General features: G+C 42.1%; 1 protein-coding gene across 1 annotated transcript in view; it reads right to left on the bottom strand.

Annotated features, from left to right (window-relative positions):
• nell2a (neural EGFL like 2a) overlaps positions 1-15,466 on the bottom strand; it is a gene marked incomplete at its 5' end in the record, with an annotated part of 92,600 nt that extends 77,134 nt beyond the window's left edge. Inside the window, 5 exons of the mRNA XM_083893977.1 lie at positions 322-418; positions 2,378-2,551; positions 3,682-3,832; positions 15,085-15,213; positions 15,415-15,466. Coding sequence (XP_083750103.1) covers positions 322-418; positions 2,378-2,551; positions 3,682-3,832; positions 15,085-15,213; positions 15,415-15,466 — 603 coding nt within the window. The remainder of the gene's footprint in view (positions 1-321; positions 419-2,377; positions 2,552-3,681; positions 3,833-15,084; positions 15,214-15,414) is intronic.
• Between the last annotated feature and the right edge of the window lie 1,577 nt (positions 15,467-17,043).

Here is a 17,043-nt window from a genome sequence, read left to right as displayed (position 1 = left end):
TAAGTTCTGTGAACTCAAGTGTCTAAAACTTTATATTTTCATCCAAAGGTTTATTTGACAGTTTAACATTTTGTTTGTACATATTTATTAAAATACAAGTACACTGCAGAGCACAACAATGCTGACTGTAGAGGCAGCAATTTTGCACATAATTTGTTATGATGTAACTACTACATTTGTAAAAAAAAAGAAAAAGAAAATAGGCCAACTATATCGGGCCAAAAACAATAGATATCATCATGTACAGTATCGCCAAACACTGGTATCAGGATGTGCATCGATGTTTATGTTATGAGGACAGTTTTGTTTGGCAGTGCCGACCTTAAAGAAGCCGTGGGCTGCGTTTCTCTGTCCGAGCCAGAAGGAGGCATCCTCAGGTATGTCCATATACGGCGCTTCCACCACCCTCTCATAAATCCTGCAAAAAATACACACACAGACGTCACACAAGCGTCGTCTTAGTTCTGTCCATGCTTTGAGCAACTTTTTTCAGTCTCTCACCATTTTTTATTTTTTTTTTACGAGTACAGAAGAAACCATATATCCCCTCACACTGCAGGCCTTGCCCCGTTTAATCCTTCTGTTAACTCTTTCTCCCCCCGAGGAGGCTACAGATAACCACATGCTTTCTGCGATACACATGGTGTTAGCGTCTGCTTCTTTTATCGTGCCAAAGGAAGATCCTTGCACATAAACAGCAACACCCATTTTCGTACGGCAGATGCATGCACGATGCTCGGGGTGCATTTGACCCAGTGTCGCCGCTAGCAGAGAGCGCGCAGTGTGTGGTGTAGCCTCGTATATTTAACTGCTACACAAGAACCATGCCCTCAATTACACAGAGTAATTACTACATTTTTACTTTCTGCTTCATCATTCACTTTCCCTTCTGTCTCCTACTGCCTTCTATATATATATATAATATAGAAATGTACATTTACCAGGCTGCCTCATTAAACTGCAGAAATGATGCACCTTTGATTAGTCTCTATAAAATACATAGCTGGGGGAGCTATTGTTGCACTGGCAATAAGCCAGGAATGGAGGTCAACGTCTGAGTAAAAGGAAGAGCAGGCATGGCAGGATGTGTTGCTGTGACTCACCTTAGTAAGTAAGTAAGTGTTACTGATTTATCACAATATTGCCAAAGAAAATGTATTTACTGTGAATCTGTCATATTGTGGGTGGCTGACATCAGTCAGGTGTATTTCTTTGGTTCATTCCTGATGAGCAGGCCAATTCTTCATTGCCCTGCTATGACATCGTGATTGTCTTATTTTAACAGATTTACCCGATGACCTACATGTTATTCTTATTAAAATGAGTCTTATTGAACAGCTTAAAGGTCCCATATTATACCCTATTTCTCCAAGTTAACCTAGTTCCCTGGTGTCCTAATGAACATGTGACCACAGCATGTCTGTGACATGCTGTGGTCAAAATACCATAAGGATGAAGCACCACAGCAGTTCAGTCACCCTGCCAAAACAGCCCTGTTCAGAACGGTCAGTTTAGTACTACCTCTTTAGGTCCACCTTAAAAAAAAGTAAACTTAAGGGACAAGAAATGACATCAGCCACAGAGGCTACTGGGAGCTAATAGCAGTTAGCATTTGGAAAAGTGATCATTTGCAGGCTCTAGCAGGCACATTGCCATCATAACATGTATCCACTGGACAGATAAATCCTCTGAGGCTGGAAGTTTGTGTCGGACTCTGTGCTGCACTGTGGAGCCAGGAATTCACATTTTTGCGTACTTCGCAGACTTTTCAGATACCGTTGCCCTCGCCAGCACTCTCGCGTGTTTTACGGACAAAGCTGAGCTCCGCGAGACAACAATTCCAGGAATTTAGCGCATTGTGGCGTCCCAGTGAGCGCGGAAGTCAACGTCGCGTGTTTTATCTCCTGTACTGAGACTGAGGAGGACCACAAAAACATGAGTGAATCATCTTTTTTTCACACTTTGCTGACTGATAGGGCCTCCAGAGTCCCACATATAAGGATTTAAATGATTAAAAAGTTGATTTTTCATAATACGGGACCTTTAACCATTGTATTCAGGCACTAGTGTTGTCCCCCAGTTGAGGTCATTTTGGATAAACGCTTCTACCAAAGGAGTTAATGCAAATGTCTTGAACAGCTTAAAAGCAAAATGGGAGTTATTAAACAAAATATTTTTTTCTCTTTTTTGCACCAACCAGACAGTCAGATGTGTTATACTGGTAGAACCTAAAGTAGCTTCAGGCCTCAGGCCTCCACGGGGAGCAGTGAGTGGTTCTCAAACATATACATCACCCTCCAGAAGAAAGGAAATAACTTGCAGGACACTTGAAAAAATTAGTTTGGTGAGTTGGTCACACCAGTTCCATGCTTCTTACCTGTTGCAGTCGACGTGTAGTATGACATGAGAGGCACTGACGGCCACGGAGACCTTGTGCCACTGGTCATCAGCCAGGCTGTAAGGGAACACCTCAGTGTGGGCCAGCTGGCCTTTGGTTCGGTAGTGAAGACGCACCTCACTGCGTTGACCACTGCTCTCCAGCTCCAGGAGCCTGCAGCATAAACGTAGCAGCACGGGTGTCACAGCCACACAATGACAGCCTCTGAGAATTCTACAACAATGTGTGTCGTGTCAATACTGAGGCGAAAATCACCGACTATGTTCGCACAGAAACCTGCATGCGTCATTAAAGTGTCCAAACCTAGAGCTCTGAGCGGCACATCACTCATCTCCAAGCAGCACGCTCACATCTGCCAAGCTTTGGTACAACAGTTTAGGATTTAATCACATCAGTAGTCAAGCATAATGGCACTATGTGACTGTTAGGGTGCAAAATCAGCAACACTGTATAATGGCCCACATGTTGAGGTTCAACTCTTTACATCGGAGTATTAGCATTCAACGTGAATCCTCTTCTCCGCACCGCTGAGATTCACCCAGCGTGGTTAGACTAATGGAAAGAGCTGCCTATGCTTACTCGCCACATATGGCTTCAAAGGCTTATTTAAACTCGAGACGTTTTCTGGGGAAAGAAAAATTAAAAAGAAGAATACGCCACAATGGCATTTATGATTTATCCGACAGCCAATAGGTCGACTCTCTCCGAGCAATACGTCCATAAATGCACTACGGCACCGGCACGCAGCGCTGCTTAGTAGCAAATGAATGGCTGAGAAAGCTAATCAGCAGCGGGTTGAAGTCATTGACATTCCCGTAAGGTCTCTTCTCAGGACTGACGTTAATGTACAAACTGCTCAATCACCGCATTGTGTGGAATTCAGATTTCTGTCCTGATCACCCGAGGGCTGAGCTGCGGCAGAATAATGCAGAATAATGGGGGGACATTATTGCGCTAACTGCAGATAGCGTGTCATTAGCGTTTGATTCATGATTACAGACTCCACGTTTACATCGTTGATGGACTGTGAATAATACGCCGTTATTGCTTTGTTTACTCAACTGGCGCGAACGTTTAAGTGTTCATCAAACATAAATATCCCAAGTTTCAATCGACACGTTCACAAACTGCTGAAAGGACAAAAACGAGGGGAGATCCTACATTTAGAGAACAATTAGTATTCCTCGTGGTGCAGCATTTAACAGACATAGAACAGTGAGGCGACACATTTAGACACACAAGGGAGTACAGTGCCGTTTTGAATGATGTACAAATGCTCGAACCTGTGTTCAGAATGATGGATGGAGAGGATGACCCCGGAGTTGAGGCGCTCTTGTTTGAGCGTCACCAGAACAGTGAACTCGTTCTTGCCTCTCAGCTTTTGCACCATTTGCTGCGAGACCTCGACGGGAGCCTTCACTTCCCTGGAGGACCCTAGACGGAGAGAGAATATATCGGATGTAATTCACACCACTGTAAACATTCGGAAAAAATGAAAATAATAACGTGTCAGTAACCCTCATGCAACCTTAAGGTCTTTTTACAGTTTTTTTTTTTATACATATCATTTCTCTCTGTGCCCAAAGTACGTATTTCTTGTGATATATAAAACAACGTCTGTAATACAATATTTATAATAAATAGTTACATTCCTCTAATTAGGTCCATATAACATCGAGTCATTTGAAATCCATTATACGATTCATTTCCCTGTCATTAGAGCACAGATTCATGCACTCTGTGTTATTATGCTTCCATTCGGAGGTACTGCACATAATTCATACTTTGACCCATTTTCCTCTGTTTGACATATATGTAAATTTCCCTCTAATCCAGCAGGTGGGGGGTTGTAGAGTAAATGAAGTGAAGGCCTATTCAGAAAATACTGGAAATTAATACTTTTTTTTCTTTTTTTACAGGACTGACTGTGGTTGAAAATACAAAATCACAAAATCCTCCTAATATGTCACAGAGACTCAGGAATAATATTCATATAACAAACTGAACTCACCAACAACAACAGTACAGCCAAAATATTTGCATTAAAAGAATCTTTTGCGGACTGCAAATCATGTTTTTGGCATGTGGCGCCATCTACCAATCATTGCAGTCAGTAGAGTCTCAGCTGCTGAGCAACCACAGGTTGCCAGTTTACCTCTGAGCTACAATGGCAGCGAAAACTGAACCTAAAAGACCTCGGTATTTTGAATTTGAGTGTAGTAACAGTTTTGGGCCACATTCTTACATATGGTGCCTTTAAGGTGAAAAATAACTGTTAGTAAGTGACACAACACAACAAATAGTAAAGCAAAAGCAATAGTGTTTGTGACATATCCAAGAAAATCATGTAGAATGTGGAAAATACTTATTTTGTTTTATTTTAAATGATAAAAATTGTGGAACTGCACTCAAATTTTAAACATGGTAATTATATATGTTTTTTACATGATTAAAAAAATAAATCCACTGAATATATGACATGTAATAGCTTGTGTACGTGTTTAAGGTAAATATATGCAACCTAAAATAAACAGTTAAATCCTTCATGTGGACACATCAAAATATTCATTAACTCAATTCTACATTTCTCTCAGCCATGATAATTGCCATAATTGTGGTGAATGAGTACGAGTGGCACTTATTAGTTTAAACTGACATATGCGCAGTTGAAAGTGAAATGAAATGCTGGGCTGACATTTTAAGAAGAACACAAGTCACCGAACAGGAAAATATGCTGCTGTACGAAACCTCGGAGCATTTTGGTCGGGATTTCACAGGCAATCTGCTGTAAATATCTGATGTATTAGCTCAAATTTTATTTTGTGAATTTAAAAATCAACTCAAAACATACACTGATAAAACAATGTATTAAAAACATTAAATGACAGCTCAAATGGTCACGTTTTATTTGACATTATATAATTCTGGACAATTGATCGACACTTTAAATGGCTAAAGGTTGCCCAAAGACTAAAGAATTAAAAGCATTGAGAAAATGCTCAGACACGAAGCAACAGCTTAAGTGCAGTGAAGTTGACGTCAGGTCCCCAACAAAACTTGAAGTCATCCACTTCCTCAGTAGAGGAAAAAAAAAAAAACCCAGAAAATTAGATCAGTGTAGCAAACACTTTGTTCTTGGCGCTGTGCACAGCTCGAGATATGAATCTGAGAATTTTGGGCAGAAGGAGTGTGAGGCTAATGGAGCTGGTGCGGATGCAGCGGAGGTGGAGGAAGGGGGTGGCACATTCTCTGTGTAGTGAGCTCTCTCAAGCTCCTGTTCCTACCAGTGTGCCCCTCGTCCTCCTCGCCGACTCTACACAGACGTCCATGCTACTTTAATGGAAGCATCAATAAATGATGACGTTTCTCAGAAGCAATCACATCAAAGACTTCACTTCCAGCTTTTGGATGCATGCAAGATGCCCTGGCACACTTAAGCGCTCCAGGAAGCTAACATGGCAGCGTCTCCTCGGTGTATTAACATTATTTCCAGCTTGTGGTAGAAGCCAATTACACAATGCTACATGTAACAGCGAGATAAAAAAAAACTAGTACGCTCATCGCTTATATACAAGCACACTGACGTCATACTAATCAGGGACATGTGCTTGTATTTCTCTTTCCTCGAGTTTACACCAAGCTTTTTTTTCCTGGTGTCGGCTTTAAAGCTCACCAGGGACACATTTGGATTAATTTCTGTCTAAACAAAAAATGCTCAACGGATTCCTTCCTCCGCTGAAGAGACGCACAGAGCGTGTTGTCATGCATTTTGCATTGCCAGTGGAGTATCATTGCAGCGTCATTGGCTGAGGTGAGACAGATGGTCCAATGACTGCAACAGGAGTTGTGTGCCATGCATTAATCAGCCGCCATCAGCAGATCCTACGTAACGACCAAAAATCCCCAAAAACTGCTGTTGACAAGAAGAGGCAAAGACCAAATCAAGCCAAACAGGGTCTCTAAAATCTATCGACAACAATGTCCGCTGGTTTCCTCGCTGTACTGTGTGTTCAACAGTGGAGAGCACTGACATTTCAATCACGGACAAAATGAGCGCAGTGGGAGCAGGTGTCAGGGCGTGGTCCACACTGAGGAACAGTTGATGAAACAGGGGGGGGATGGTGGAGACGGAAGACCCGCCACCGCTAGGGCCGCTCCACAGCTTGGCAGCCATGGGCGTTTGATGTATGAGTGGATGACTCTCATCACCCATCAGACTTAATACTTTGAGGGGAAGGGGGGGCTATTTCGAATGGGGCTGTGGGGGGGAAGGGGGGGTCGGAGGGCAGAGGATTGTGTGGAGGGTACGTAAAAAACTGCTGTGATCTGAACATACATAACAGGACCTCAAACAAAGATGGAGACATCTACATAGCACTCAAGTCTGTGCTGGGATGAGAGGAGTGGGGTGGGGGGGGGGGACCAGCTCTCCTCCTTGCCAAATCAGTGCGGCCCTGCAGAGAGCGCCTCTGGTCGATTATCGATTGGCAGGCACCTCGACGGGGAAGCCACCTGCTCCTAACGACCACTCTGATGCGAGACACTGACACAAAATGGCTTTAAAACGACGACGTGCCGGTGCAACACATGATTCCAGCACGATAACACATATTTTGTCATCTTATCGGGGGAAAACAAAGGTTCCAAAGATTTACCAACAGACTCAACAACTCAACCCGGCTCAACAACGTCCTTAGGAAGTGAAGCTTTGGGGCGAATCTTATCTTCTGGGAATTGTGTTTTAATGGCCACAATTTCCATCCCCTGGCTTCACTGCTAATCTAAAACTGTCTAATATAATCTGATTTTGTCCGACCCTTAGGACACACATCTGCTCAGTCCCCCAACACACACACACACACACACACACACACACACACACACACACACACACACACACACACACACACACACACACACACACACACACACACACACACACACACACACACACACACACACACACACACACACACACACACACACACACACACACACACACACACACTTCCTTCACTGCATTCTCATCTAAGTATATTGACGGTGCCACACCGGTCACTTACACACACACACACACACATTAAGCATTTAGAGCAGGTGCCCTGCAGCAAGACCTGAGCTAAACCCAGCTTTGACCAAATCCCTTTCTCACACCACTTTCAATATATTGTAGGTACAATATACCTACAAGAACGTGACCTTTTATCCGATTTTATTTTATATTTTCCGTTTGACTTGCATGCTCAGAATGTAATTAATGTTATCCCAGAAGGAAATGTGCTATTAAAAATTAGAGAACGTGAATTTCATTCGTTGGTCCGTGGAGCTAGAGCAAAAAAAACAATTATTCATCAACAGTTTGCAAATAAGTTATCATTTCAGCTGTGATCCATTCAGGAGAGGAGGAAGCACGATTATTACAAACCGAGTGAAAATTAACCATGTTTTCGTTGCAGCATATTTGAAACATCGCATTCTTTCTCTGTGGGCCTAAGCAGAGAGGAATATGTGTAGGAGGAGGAAAGAGAAAAGATACTGATCATTTGAAAATCTGTGTCCAGGTTTCCAATCCATAACTGAACCAATATGCTTAAATTAACACACCTTAAAACTCTATATCTTGTGAGTTTTTCCGATCTACAAGCATGTGTAAACAATAAGATGATTCTCTTCTCTGCATTTCCGGAAGTCCTACAAATAACAGACAACAAAAATTAAAATTAAGAGCAAGGACGATGGGGTAAAACTGAAACATAGTGAGGTTCTGTCTTATTTATTAGGACTAGAGCTGAAACGATTAATCGATGAATCGATTATTAATCGATTACTAGATTAATCGCCAACTATTTTGATAATCGATTAATCGGTTTGAAGCTTTTTTCATGATTAAAACAAGATTTCTGATTGTTTCAGCTTCTTAAACGTGATTATTTTCCTTGTTTCTTTGCTCAACATAACAAAGAAATCATTAAAACTGAATCATTTTGGTTTGTGGACAAAACAAGACATTCAAGAACGTCGTAATTTCCAGGTTTGACAAACACTGATCAATGTTTTTTTTAACATTTTCTGATATTTTATGGACCAACCGATTCATCGATTAATCGAGAAAATAATCGACAGATTAATCGATTACGAAAATAATCGTTAGTTGCAGCTCTAATTAGGACTAGGTTTTGGTCTCCAGGTCAATGTCAGTGTTTATACCCAAAGATGTAAAAAACACACACACACACACACACACACACACACACACACACACACACACACACACACACACACACACACACACACACACACACACACACACACACACACACACACACACACACACACACACACACACACACACACACACACACACACACACACACACACACACACACACACACACACACACACACACACACACACACACACACACACACACACACACACACACACACACACACACACACACACACACACACACACACACACACACACACACACACACACACACACACACACACACACACACACACACACACACACACACACACACACACACACACACACACACACACACCTTCCCACAGACAGGTAGCCTAGCTCCACACAAACACTGAGTCATACAATGTGAGTGGTAGCCGCAGAGAATAAAACATGCATGGGCAACCACAAAGATGAATGCACTCTCACTCACACACGCACGCACGCACACACACACACACACCGACCACCCTAAGATGGTCATTAGAGCTCCTGAATATTCTACCAGGCTCGCTCAATCTGCATTCAGTGCCTCAAGTCCCCCCACCGTGTCTCCACTCTCCTGGAACAAATACTAAACTGAGCCAAGGGCACCTCCAGGACTGCTGTGACCAGCGATTTTACCCCTCCCCAATTCTCAGACCGCCTCCTCAGTGACCACCTGCCCGTCCTTCACACATCCACAGAGCTAATGACAGCCTTCCAACCACCCAACTGCATAAATGTCCTAGGGGGATAGAAATATCTCTCTCTCCCCCAACACAGGATCAGGCTCACCTCAGGAGTCAGTAAGCAAAACAGACTCTGACCACGGGGAGTTGGGGATAATGCCAGTCAACAGTCTGGAGAAGGTTGGGCAACTTTTGAGCTAAGCAGAAAAACATGAACAACAAAGTATAGCAGAGGAAAAGGGTGTTCTTAAATTTAAATGTACAAATAGGGGGAATGTTTTTGTCATTATTGATCAATGATTGATGTGAGCGAGCATGCCACTTCTGGGTTTCTGAGATGAGAGATTACCCTCAGCTCATGGTATGAAATTAGTAATCAATCCTGCAGATTTTAAGCTGAATTCTAGATTGAGGGTAAATGGCTCCCGTTTGATTTCACATTTTATAATTGTTGATGTTCTTGAGTGCTTCAACTTATTATTGTTCGAAAAACAACTGAGAATCAATCCCATTGTTGACCTCCGCCAGGAGGAGTATGTTTTCACCGGAATTTGTTTGTTTGTTTGTCTGCATGTCTTTTAGCAACATAACTCGAAAAGTCGCGGATTAGGATGAAATATTCAGGAAATGTCCGCAATGGGACCAAGAACAAGTGTGTAAATTTTTGGCGTGATCCGTAGACACTATTTTAATCGCTATGTTGTAGGCACTGAGCTGCCTTGGCGGAGGTCTGCACTCTCAGAGTGCTTTTTCTAGTTATTATTTTGTTTGTTTGAAAGTATAAATTCAATTTCTGAAATTCTGTGGCAGTGTTTTTTTGGATTTAATTGATGTTGACAAATGATGATGACATATAAGAGTTGTTGTAACAATGAGCCTTTACACTCATTACAGCCTCCTGGTTAGAGTCGTTGTCATTGCAATAAAACACTTTTAATGTAATACGTAAGTATTAAGCAGCATGGATGCCGTATGTGAATATATTTTACTTCCGTCACATCAAAGTCAGCGGCGAGTGAACAATGTTTAAGCTCTGCTTGAACGAAGATGACGAATGCTGAAGAGTCACAGATGTCACCGACAGCGGCGACAGACGTAAACGCTGGGGATTGAGCTGATAAAATTACTGCTGAGTCATTTGATCTGGGAATAAATTGCCAATTATGGCTTTTCCCCACTGAGGACAAAAGGCAGATTTTTACTGCGGGTAACAAAATCTGCCCATTTTGACACCGACAGTATTGTTTTTAAATGGCAGAAAGTGAACCTTAACTCTTCGCCAGCAGAGTGTACATTTTTGGCTCTTAATTTAAGTTGAACTCGAGGGGAAACAATTTTCAGCACCTTTAACTTCGGCTTCTCGACTGTCAGTGTTAATCTCCAACTATAATGCTTGGTTATAGAGGAGCAACACAAAATAACTAATACTCCTTTTAGTCCCTTTTTAGACATTCGTCAAACGGTCATTTGTTTGGCACATTTTACCCAATTAGCAATTTGTTCATGGAGAGCTGCAACAAATATTTAATGAAGTGATGATTTCACCGTTGTATGGACCAAACACGTCGTCAATGAAGAGAATAAATGAAAATCAAAAGATTATTAGATTAGGGAGAATAAAATAACACTTACTTTCAGCCTTAATTAAAAAAATGTGACGTGCATATTTCTCTTCTTTGCAATGAAACCAGCTCTTATTAAATGACATTCGGGGCAAATGCATCACTAAGCAAGTTTATAATCAGTCTTGCACTAACCTCTTTAGTCAAAGTTAATACGCTTGTTGATTGTTTCATTGGTAAAGTTCCATTTTTCTAGTTGTTGTTGTTGATCTGTGGTGTTATCTACAGAATAATACCCTCTGAATTTGCTCAGTACAATCCAGGGTAGAGTACAGAAACTAGGGATAGACCGATTATTATTATTATTATCGGTGCCGATATTCGGCATTTTGACGCATATCGGCACTATCAGCCTTTTTTTTCAATTTTCAATTCAGAGATCAATTTATTTTATTGTAGATTAAAATATTTAATTGCGATTAATCGCGTTAATGTCATAGTTAACTTGCAAACTATGCCATTAACTTCTAAATCTCCCTTGATTTCTTTTTGTACCATTATTTTTCCTTATTTTAACACTCTTATCAACATAGAAAAGTGTGTTTAAAAAAATTATTATTTTTTTTTTACACAAAGCAAATTGCTGTGTATGCGTGTGTGCTGTAGGAGGTTTGTGTACTAATGAGTATTGCGTGTGACGTCAGAGAGGTGCGTAGGTGAAGCAGGAAGTAATGTGTTCCGTGTGTTTACATTAGCGAGCAGCAGGTGAATATCTCCCGTCACCCTACATATTTTGAGTTATTCCTCTTATTGTGAGAGTCGCACAATAATAACAGAGGCTGTGTATCACCCTGCAGTGCTGTGAATAACGGCACTAAAGGAGCTAGCGGAGTTCGGAGGTCTCCTTGGATACGGAGAGCCCGCTTGGAGACGGAGAAGCGCATGGCGCTCACCATCCACTCAACACGTAACTTTAGCCTACTACTCTTTGGCCAGCTCGCAAGCCCAAACAAGTGCGCGCAGCCTGTTGTTTTGTTTCCGGTCTAGCTATATCTGGTGTGGTGTTGTTCTAAAGTAACTAGATGTTGCAACCGCATGTGAAAAAAAAAACGACAAAAAGTTTGCCCAAAAAGAACGTTAATCTCGCGATAAAACAAATTGACGCCCTTTAAATGGGTTTGCGTTAACGTCGTTAATAACACGATAAACTGACAGCTCTGATTTATTTATCTATTTAAGTTTTCCTTTAACTTAATAAGACATGCGTTTGAGCCTGGGAGATTCTTGGGCATCTATTAAAAACCTTTAAATGTTGGTGTTTTGAAAATGTTGACGCTAATATTTTAACTTTTACTGCAAATGACTATCAGTTCCAAATATCGGTTATCGGCCTCCTGGACTACTAATAATCAGTATCGGCCCTGAAAAAAACACATCAGTCTATATCTCTAACAAAAACTCCTCGCCTGTACTGCAGCTTGAATAAAGGTTTTATAGCTAAAAGGCTATAAAAGCTGCCCGCCCAGTGCATGAAAGGTATAAGTCACTGGAAAGTGTGGCTCCTACACTGGAAACACATGGTCCCTATTCCTGTTCAAACACAAACGAATGCAGAATCATTCACACATACATGTAGTCCCCCCCCCCCCCCCAATTCCTCTTCTTTCCCACACTAACACAAACACAAACACACAGACTTGCTGTATTATAAATGAGTCTCCTCCGTCCTGCTGCACCTCAGTTTGGCTGCAGTCGGGGGCATAATTGCCGTAACATACAGAGAAACACCTCTCTGACAGCGTTCAAACAGTATGAGCCAGAACATGCCTCTGAGATGGACAGGATTCACACACACACACACACACATACACACACGAAATGCAATTACAGGGGATTCTTGTGCTGCTGCAGCTGAAAGGATGCTCTGAGCAATTGTGTTGTTTGCAGGTAGAATGAGTTTGGTCCATACGCTCGTAGCCAGAGAGAGAGAGAGAGTGGGTGCATGTGCGTTGGGGGAAGGGAGGGAGTGCTTCTGGGTGTGGCCCCTTTGCTTGTTAGAAACAGATAAGATATCGCAATGTTTCATTATTAAAAAAGTGTGTGGGGGGGAGAAGCGCTTAATGACGTGATGAGTCGGTGATGCCGCTCCGAGCATCATCACCTGTCACCCGGATATGAGATGATTGTTGCCCCGGAGGCTTCTCTCTCTCCCTGAGGTCCACCTCTTACAATGCCATGCACTGACAGCTCCCTTCTAAAGCATCAGCCAAACCCCACTGTCTCACCGCTCTGCTCTTTTTCTCCACTTTACCACACACACACACACACACACACACACAAAAACACAACATGCTTAAGCAGACGTTTCGCAAACAATGCACACGCCACATCTGCTTATCCACATGTTTGTATACAGATTCCTACGGTGTAGGATTTACACTCTCCTCTCTGAGCAGCCACCAGTCATCCTGCCTCCACCCAGAGATAACAGCACATGCCTTCGGGTGGGCAGTGCAGTGCAGTGCAGTGCAGGGGGAACAGCCATGGACATGTTCTGCCTGCTATCTAATGAGCGTCGGAATGTCACTGTGGGCTTGTCTGCTGGTCCCAGCCAGCCGAGCATCCGTACATGTGGAGTCTGCACAGTCTATCAAACAGCTGGCAGACAGCTCTGCACCCCATTTCTCTCTCTCTCTCCTTCATTCTGTCTCATTTTTATTCCTATCTCCCTGCATCTCTACCGCACTGTATATGCCTCTCGCCGTCTATTTCTGATCACACACACACACACACACACACAAGCAAAGGCCCAGGTCTGCTTTGCTGCTACACCTACTCTCCCCTGCCTCCTACCCCTCCTCTCCCACCATCGTTGGCTTAACATAGACATCCCAAATGAAGGATGGAGGCGAGCACTGCCATAAATAACACGCTGCCTGCTCTGCCTGGGTAACTGAATGTACTTAGCAGAGGTAATGCAGAGGAATAACACAGAGCAATGATGGAAACGTGCCAGGAGCGTCAACCATCATGTTTTTCCATTCTGTGACGAAAGCTGTGGGAGCTTCTTTCTGTTACTGCCTTTGTTGCTCTTATTCTCCCACTCTCTCTCTCTCTTTCTTTCTCCTTCAACTATTCCTTCTTGTGGTCTCCCTCCCTCCCTCTCTCTCACTACCTGACTGGATAAAGTACTTCTGAGTGTTGTCTACACAGAGGACATCAAATGGCCTGAATTCACAGAGACACTTTAGTTACTGCTCCATGCTGAAGTGCTGCCGTTTTCAGCGGCTGTGCAGCAAGATTACAAGACAGAGGGAAGAGAGGTGTCGACAAATTAGTGTGGCGCTTCCTGAACAACACCGACACTTTGGTTAAAAAAAAAATATATATATATATATATATATATATATATATATATATATATAAAGAAAAATCCGGATCCATTTTCCCGCTGTCACACCCCTCCGTTTGCCACTGATCTGGGAGCCAAAAGCAATTTCCCCTGTTGCTACTATTAGCCGAGTGATGATAAACATCTCCATCCCTTTAATTACATTATTAACAGTGTCAAACATCAAATGATAATAAAGCGTTGAAAACTTTTTTTTTTTTTTTGCACACACCTATTCTAACATAACATAGCCGTCCTGTGAGACGACTGTAACCATCTTCTACCCATTCATACTTTGGATATAGACAACTTTCAGAAGTGTTTACACACTTCAGAGGATCATCCATGGGGGAAGGGGGGGGGCACTCCACACTCAGATCACAACATCTCCATGAAGAATGGGGGGGGGGGGGAGGTTTGTCCCAGGCCTAATCTGATTATGCTCAGTCGCTATGATTCTTTGCATGATTTACCCATCAACCCCCCCCCCCCCCCCTCTGCTTAACCCACTTTATGAGGGAGGACCATGACACTGCCTATTGTTCAGGCAGGTGGCAGCAGACTGTGGGGCCCCCCGAGCACTAAAGAGGAAACTCAGAAAATGTCTCTTTCCCATCATCTCATGACAGTTGAGCATCTCCATAAATAACTGTGGGAACAATCTCTACATGATCAGAGGTGAGGGGTGTGTGTGGATTAACAGGCTGTGAGTTAGAAATTAAAAGTTGAAGGTTTGTGGCAGTGACATCTGTGTATGGCATATAAGAAAAACAAAAAGGTGTGTGTGTGTGTGTTTGTGTGTTACTTTACCTTGGAAGTGGAAAGCTCTAGACTCGCTGTGGAAGCCCTGGACCTGAGTAACTCCATCAAATCCTTCTCCAAGTGTTAGTTCGTCAAACACGCTGATGCGCAGGGCAGGGTCAACCCCGAAACCTACAACTAATTTGCAAAAACAAACATGTTTTTGTCATTGTTATTTAGCAGACACGCACACACATGCAGGGAGAGCTGACGGTGTGGCAATTCATCAAAAATGTTGACTTTGAGGCGACAAATAAAACACATAATGAATCATATATACAGTCTTATTTTTCATGCAAGAGATAAGAGTTGGTGTAAAATCATGACATGATTTCCTACCTGAGGAGGCGCAAAATATGCTGAGCACCAAAAATATCTGTAATAATCCCATGGTGATATATGTATAAAAAAATATATAAAAAATAACAAAAATTAGTCCATGTTTTGTCCGCTTCCGGGAGACCGAGTGTTGTTGCGAATGATGAGATCACCCTCGCGCCGAGAAGAGAATTACCAATCCCAAATGTGGAGCGGAGGCATCGTCACAACTTTAGATGCCCGGCGATGCAACCAAAAGAGAAAGAAAACACGGGCAAATCCGCGAGAGAGAGAGAGACACACACACACACGAATCTAACAAGCGTGCAAATGATTCCATGTAATATGCGCGGTTTTCTGCTCCGCCCGGCCCGGCACCCGTCCGCGGCACAGGTGGATGAGAGAGGACGATGCACAAAGCGAACAGGCGCTGCCTCAACCAGCTGTGCACGGACGCTCCTACAGCAGAGGAACTGAGAGCTTAAGAGGAGGAGAGAGGAGAGGAGAGAGGAGAGAGACGCAGAGAGGACAAACCTGACCACGAGACAGCGAGGAAGAAGGAGGAGGAGCAATATCGCCCCCTAGTGGCCAAAGACGAGAGATGGAGCCCAAAAAAAAAAAAAGGTGCTGCTGGGACTGACTGTAAAAGTCCACCCTACTGAGAGGATGCAGAGAAAATACAGACATTTCTTTTGATTAACTATTTACTCTTATATAAAAAAACAATAATAATTAAAATATATATATATATATATGTGTATACATACACAATGCTTAACACATTTATTAGACCACCACCCAAAGCCAAAGCTGCCCTAATGTAACAGCATTGGTAATTATCAAAATTCATTTAGATTCATGTTTCTGTTATGGTTATATATATATATATATACATACATACACACACACATATATATATACATGATATACACATACATACACATTATTCAAGATTGTTTTTCCATGAATGTTCAAATGGACTGTTTTACAACGACAACAAAACAGTAAAATGCATTAGAATTTCTCGATGAAGACGTCAAAGTATAGTTATTTACTTGCATTCCTGTACAGAAACATGCATTTCAGTGGTTGAATGTTATAAAATTGGACATAAAAAAGGTGAAATCAGTTTGTCATTTGCCAAATAACAATAACATTTTTAGTTTTTAACAAGTTTTTAAAATGTTTTTCTCGTGTTTATGACATAAATGTGGTAATATATACATATATATGAAAAAATAAGGATAAGATGACATTGAACAGTCATAAAACTCTCCATCAGTATGTAATGTCTTGAAGTGTTTTATGAATTGGTGCTATCTAAATCAAATTGAATCTGATTCTCCTGCAAACAACCTTTACTTTACTTTTAAAAAAAACATAACAAACATAACTGTTCATATGGTTAATTTTGCTGAAATGTTTGGGTAAAATTCTGAGCGACTCTCACACTAAAGATGGCTTTTTGTCAACAAGAAAAGAAAGAAAAAGAAGAAGTAAGCAGTTATTAGTTGCATATAACCAGCAAACCCAGAGAAGATGGTCTAGTGTCATTTGTCCTACACTGACAGGCCTGAGATTCATGAGCGTTTGAACCTCTGTGGTGGCTCCACATTGATGAGGTCACAGAAGCAGTGTCAAGCCTCAGTT

This window comes from Microchirus variegatus (genome assembly GCF_963457635.1).
Source record: "Microchirus variegatus genome assembly, chromosome: 8".
Lineage (NCBI taxonomy): Eukaryota > Metazoa > Chordata > Actinopteri > Pleuronectiformes > Soleidae > Microchirus > Microchirus variegatus.
This window is presented reverse-complemented; position numbering and strand designations above follow the sequence as displayed.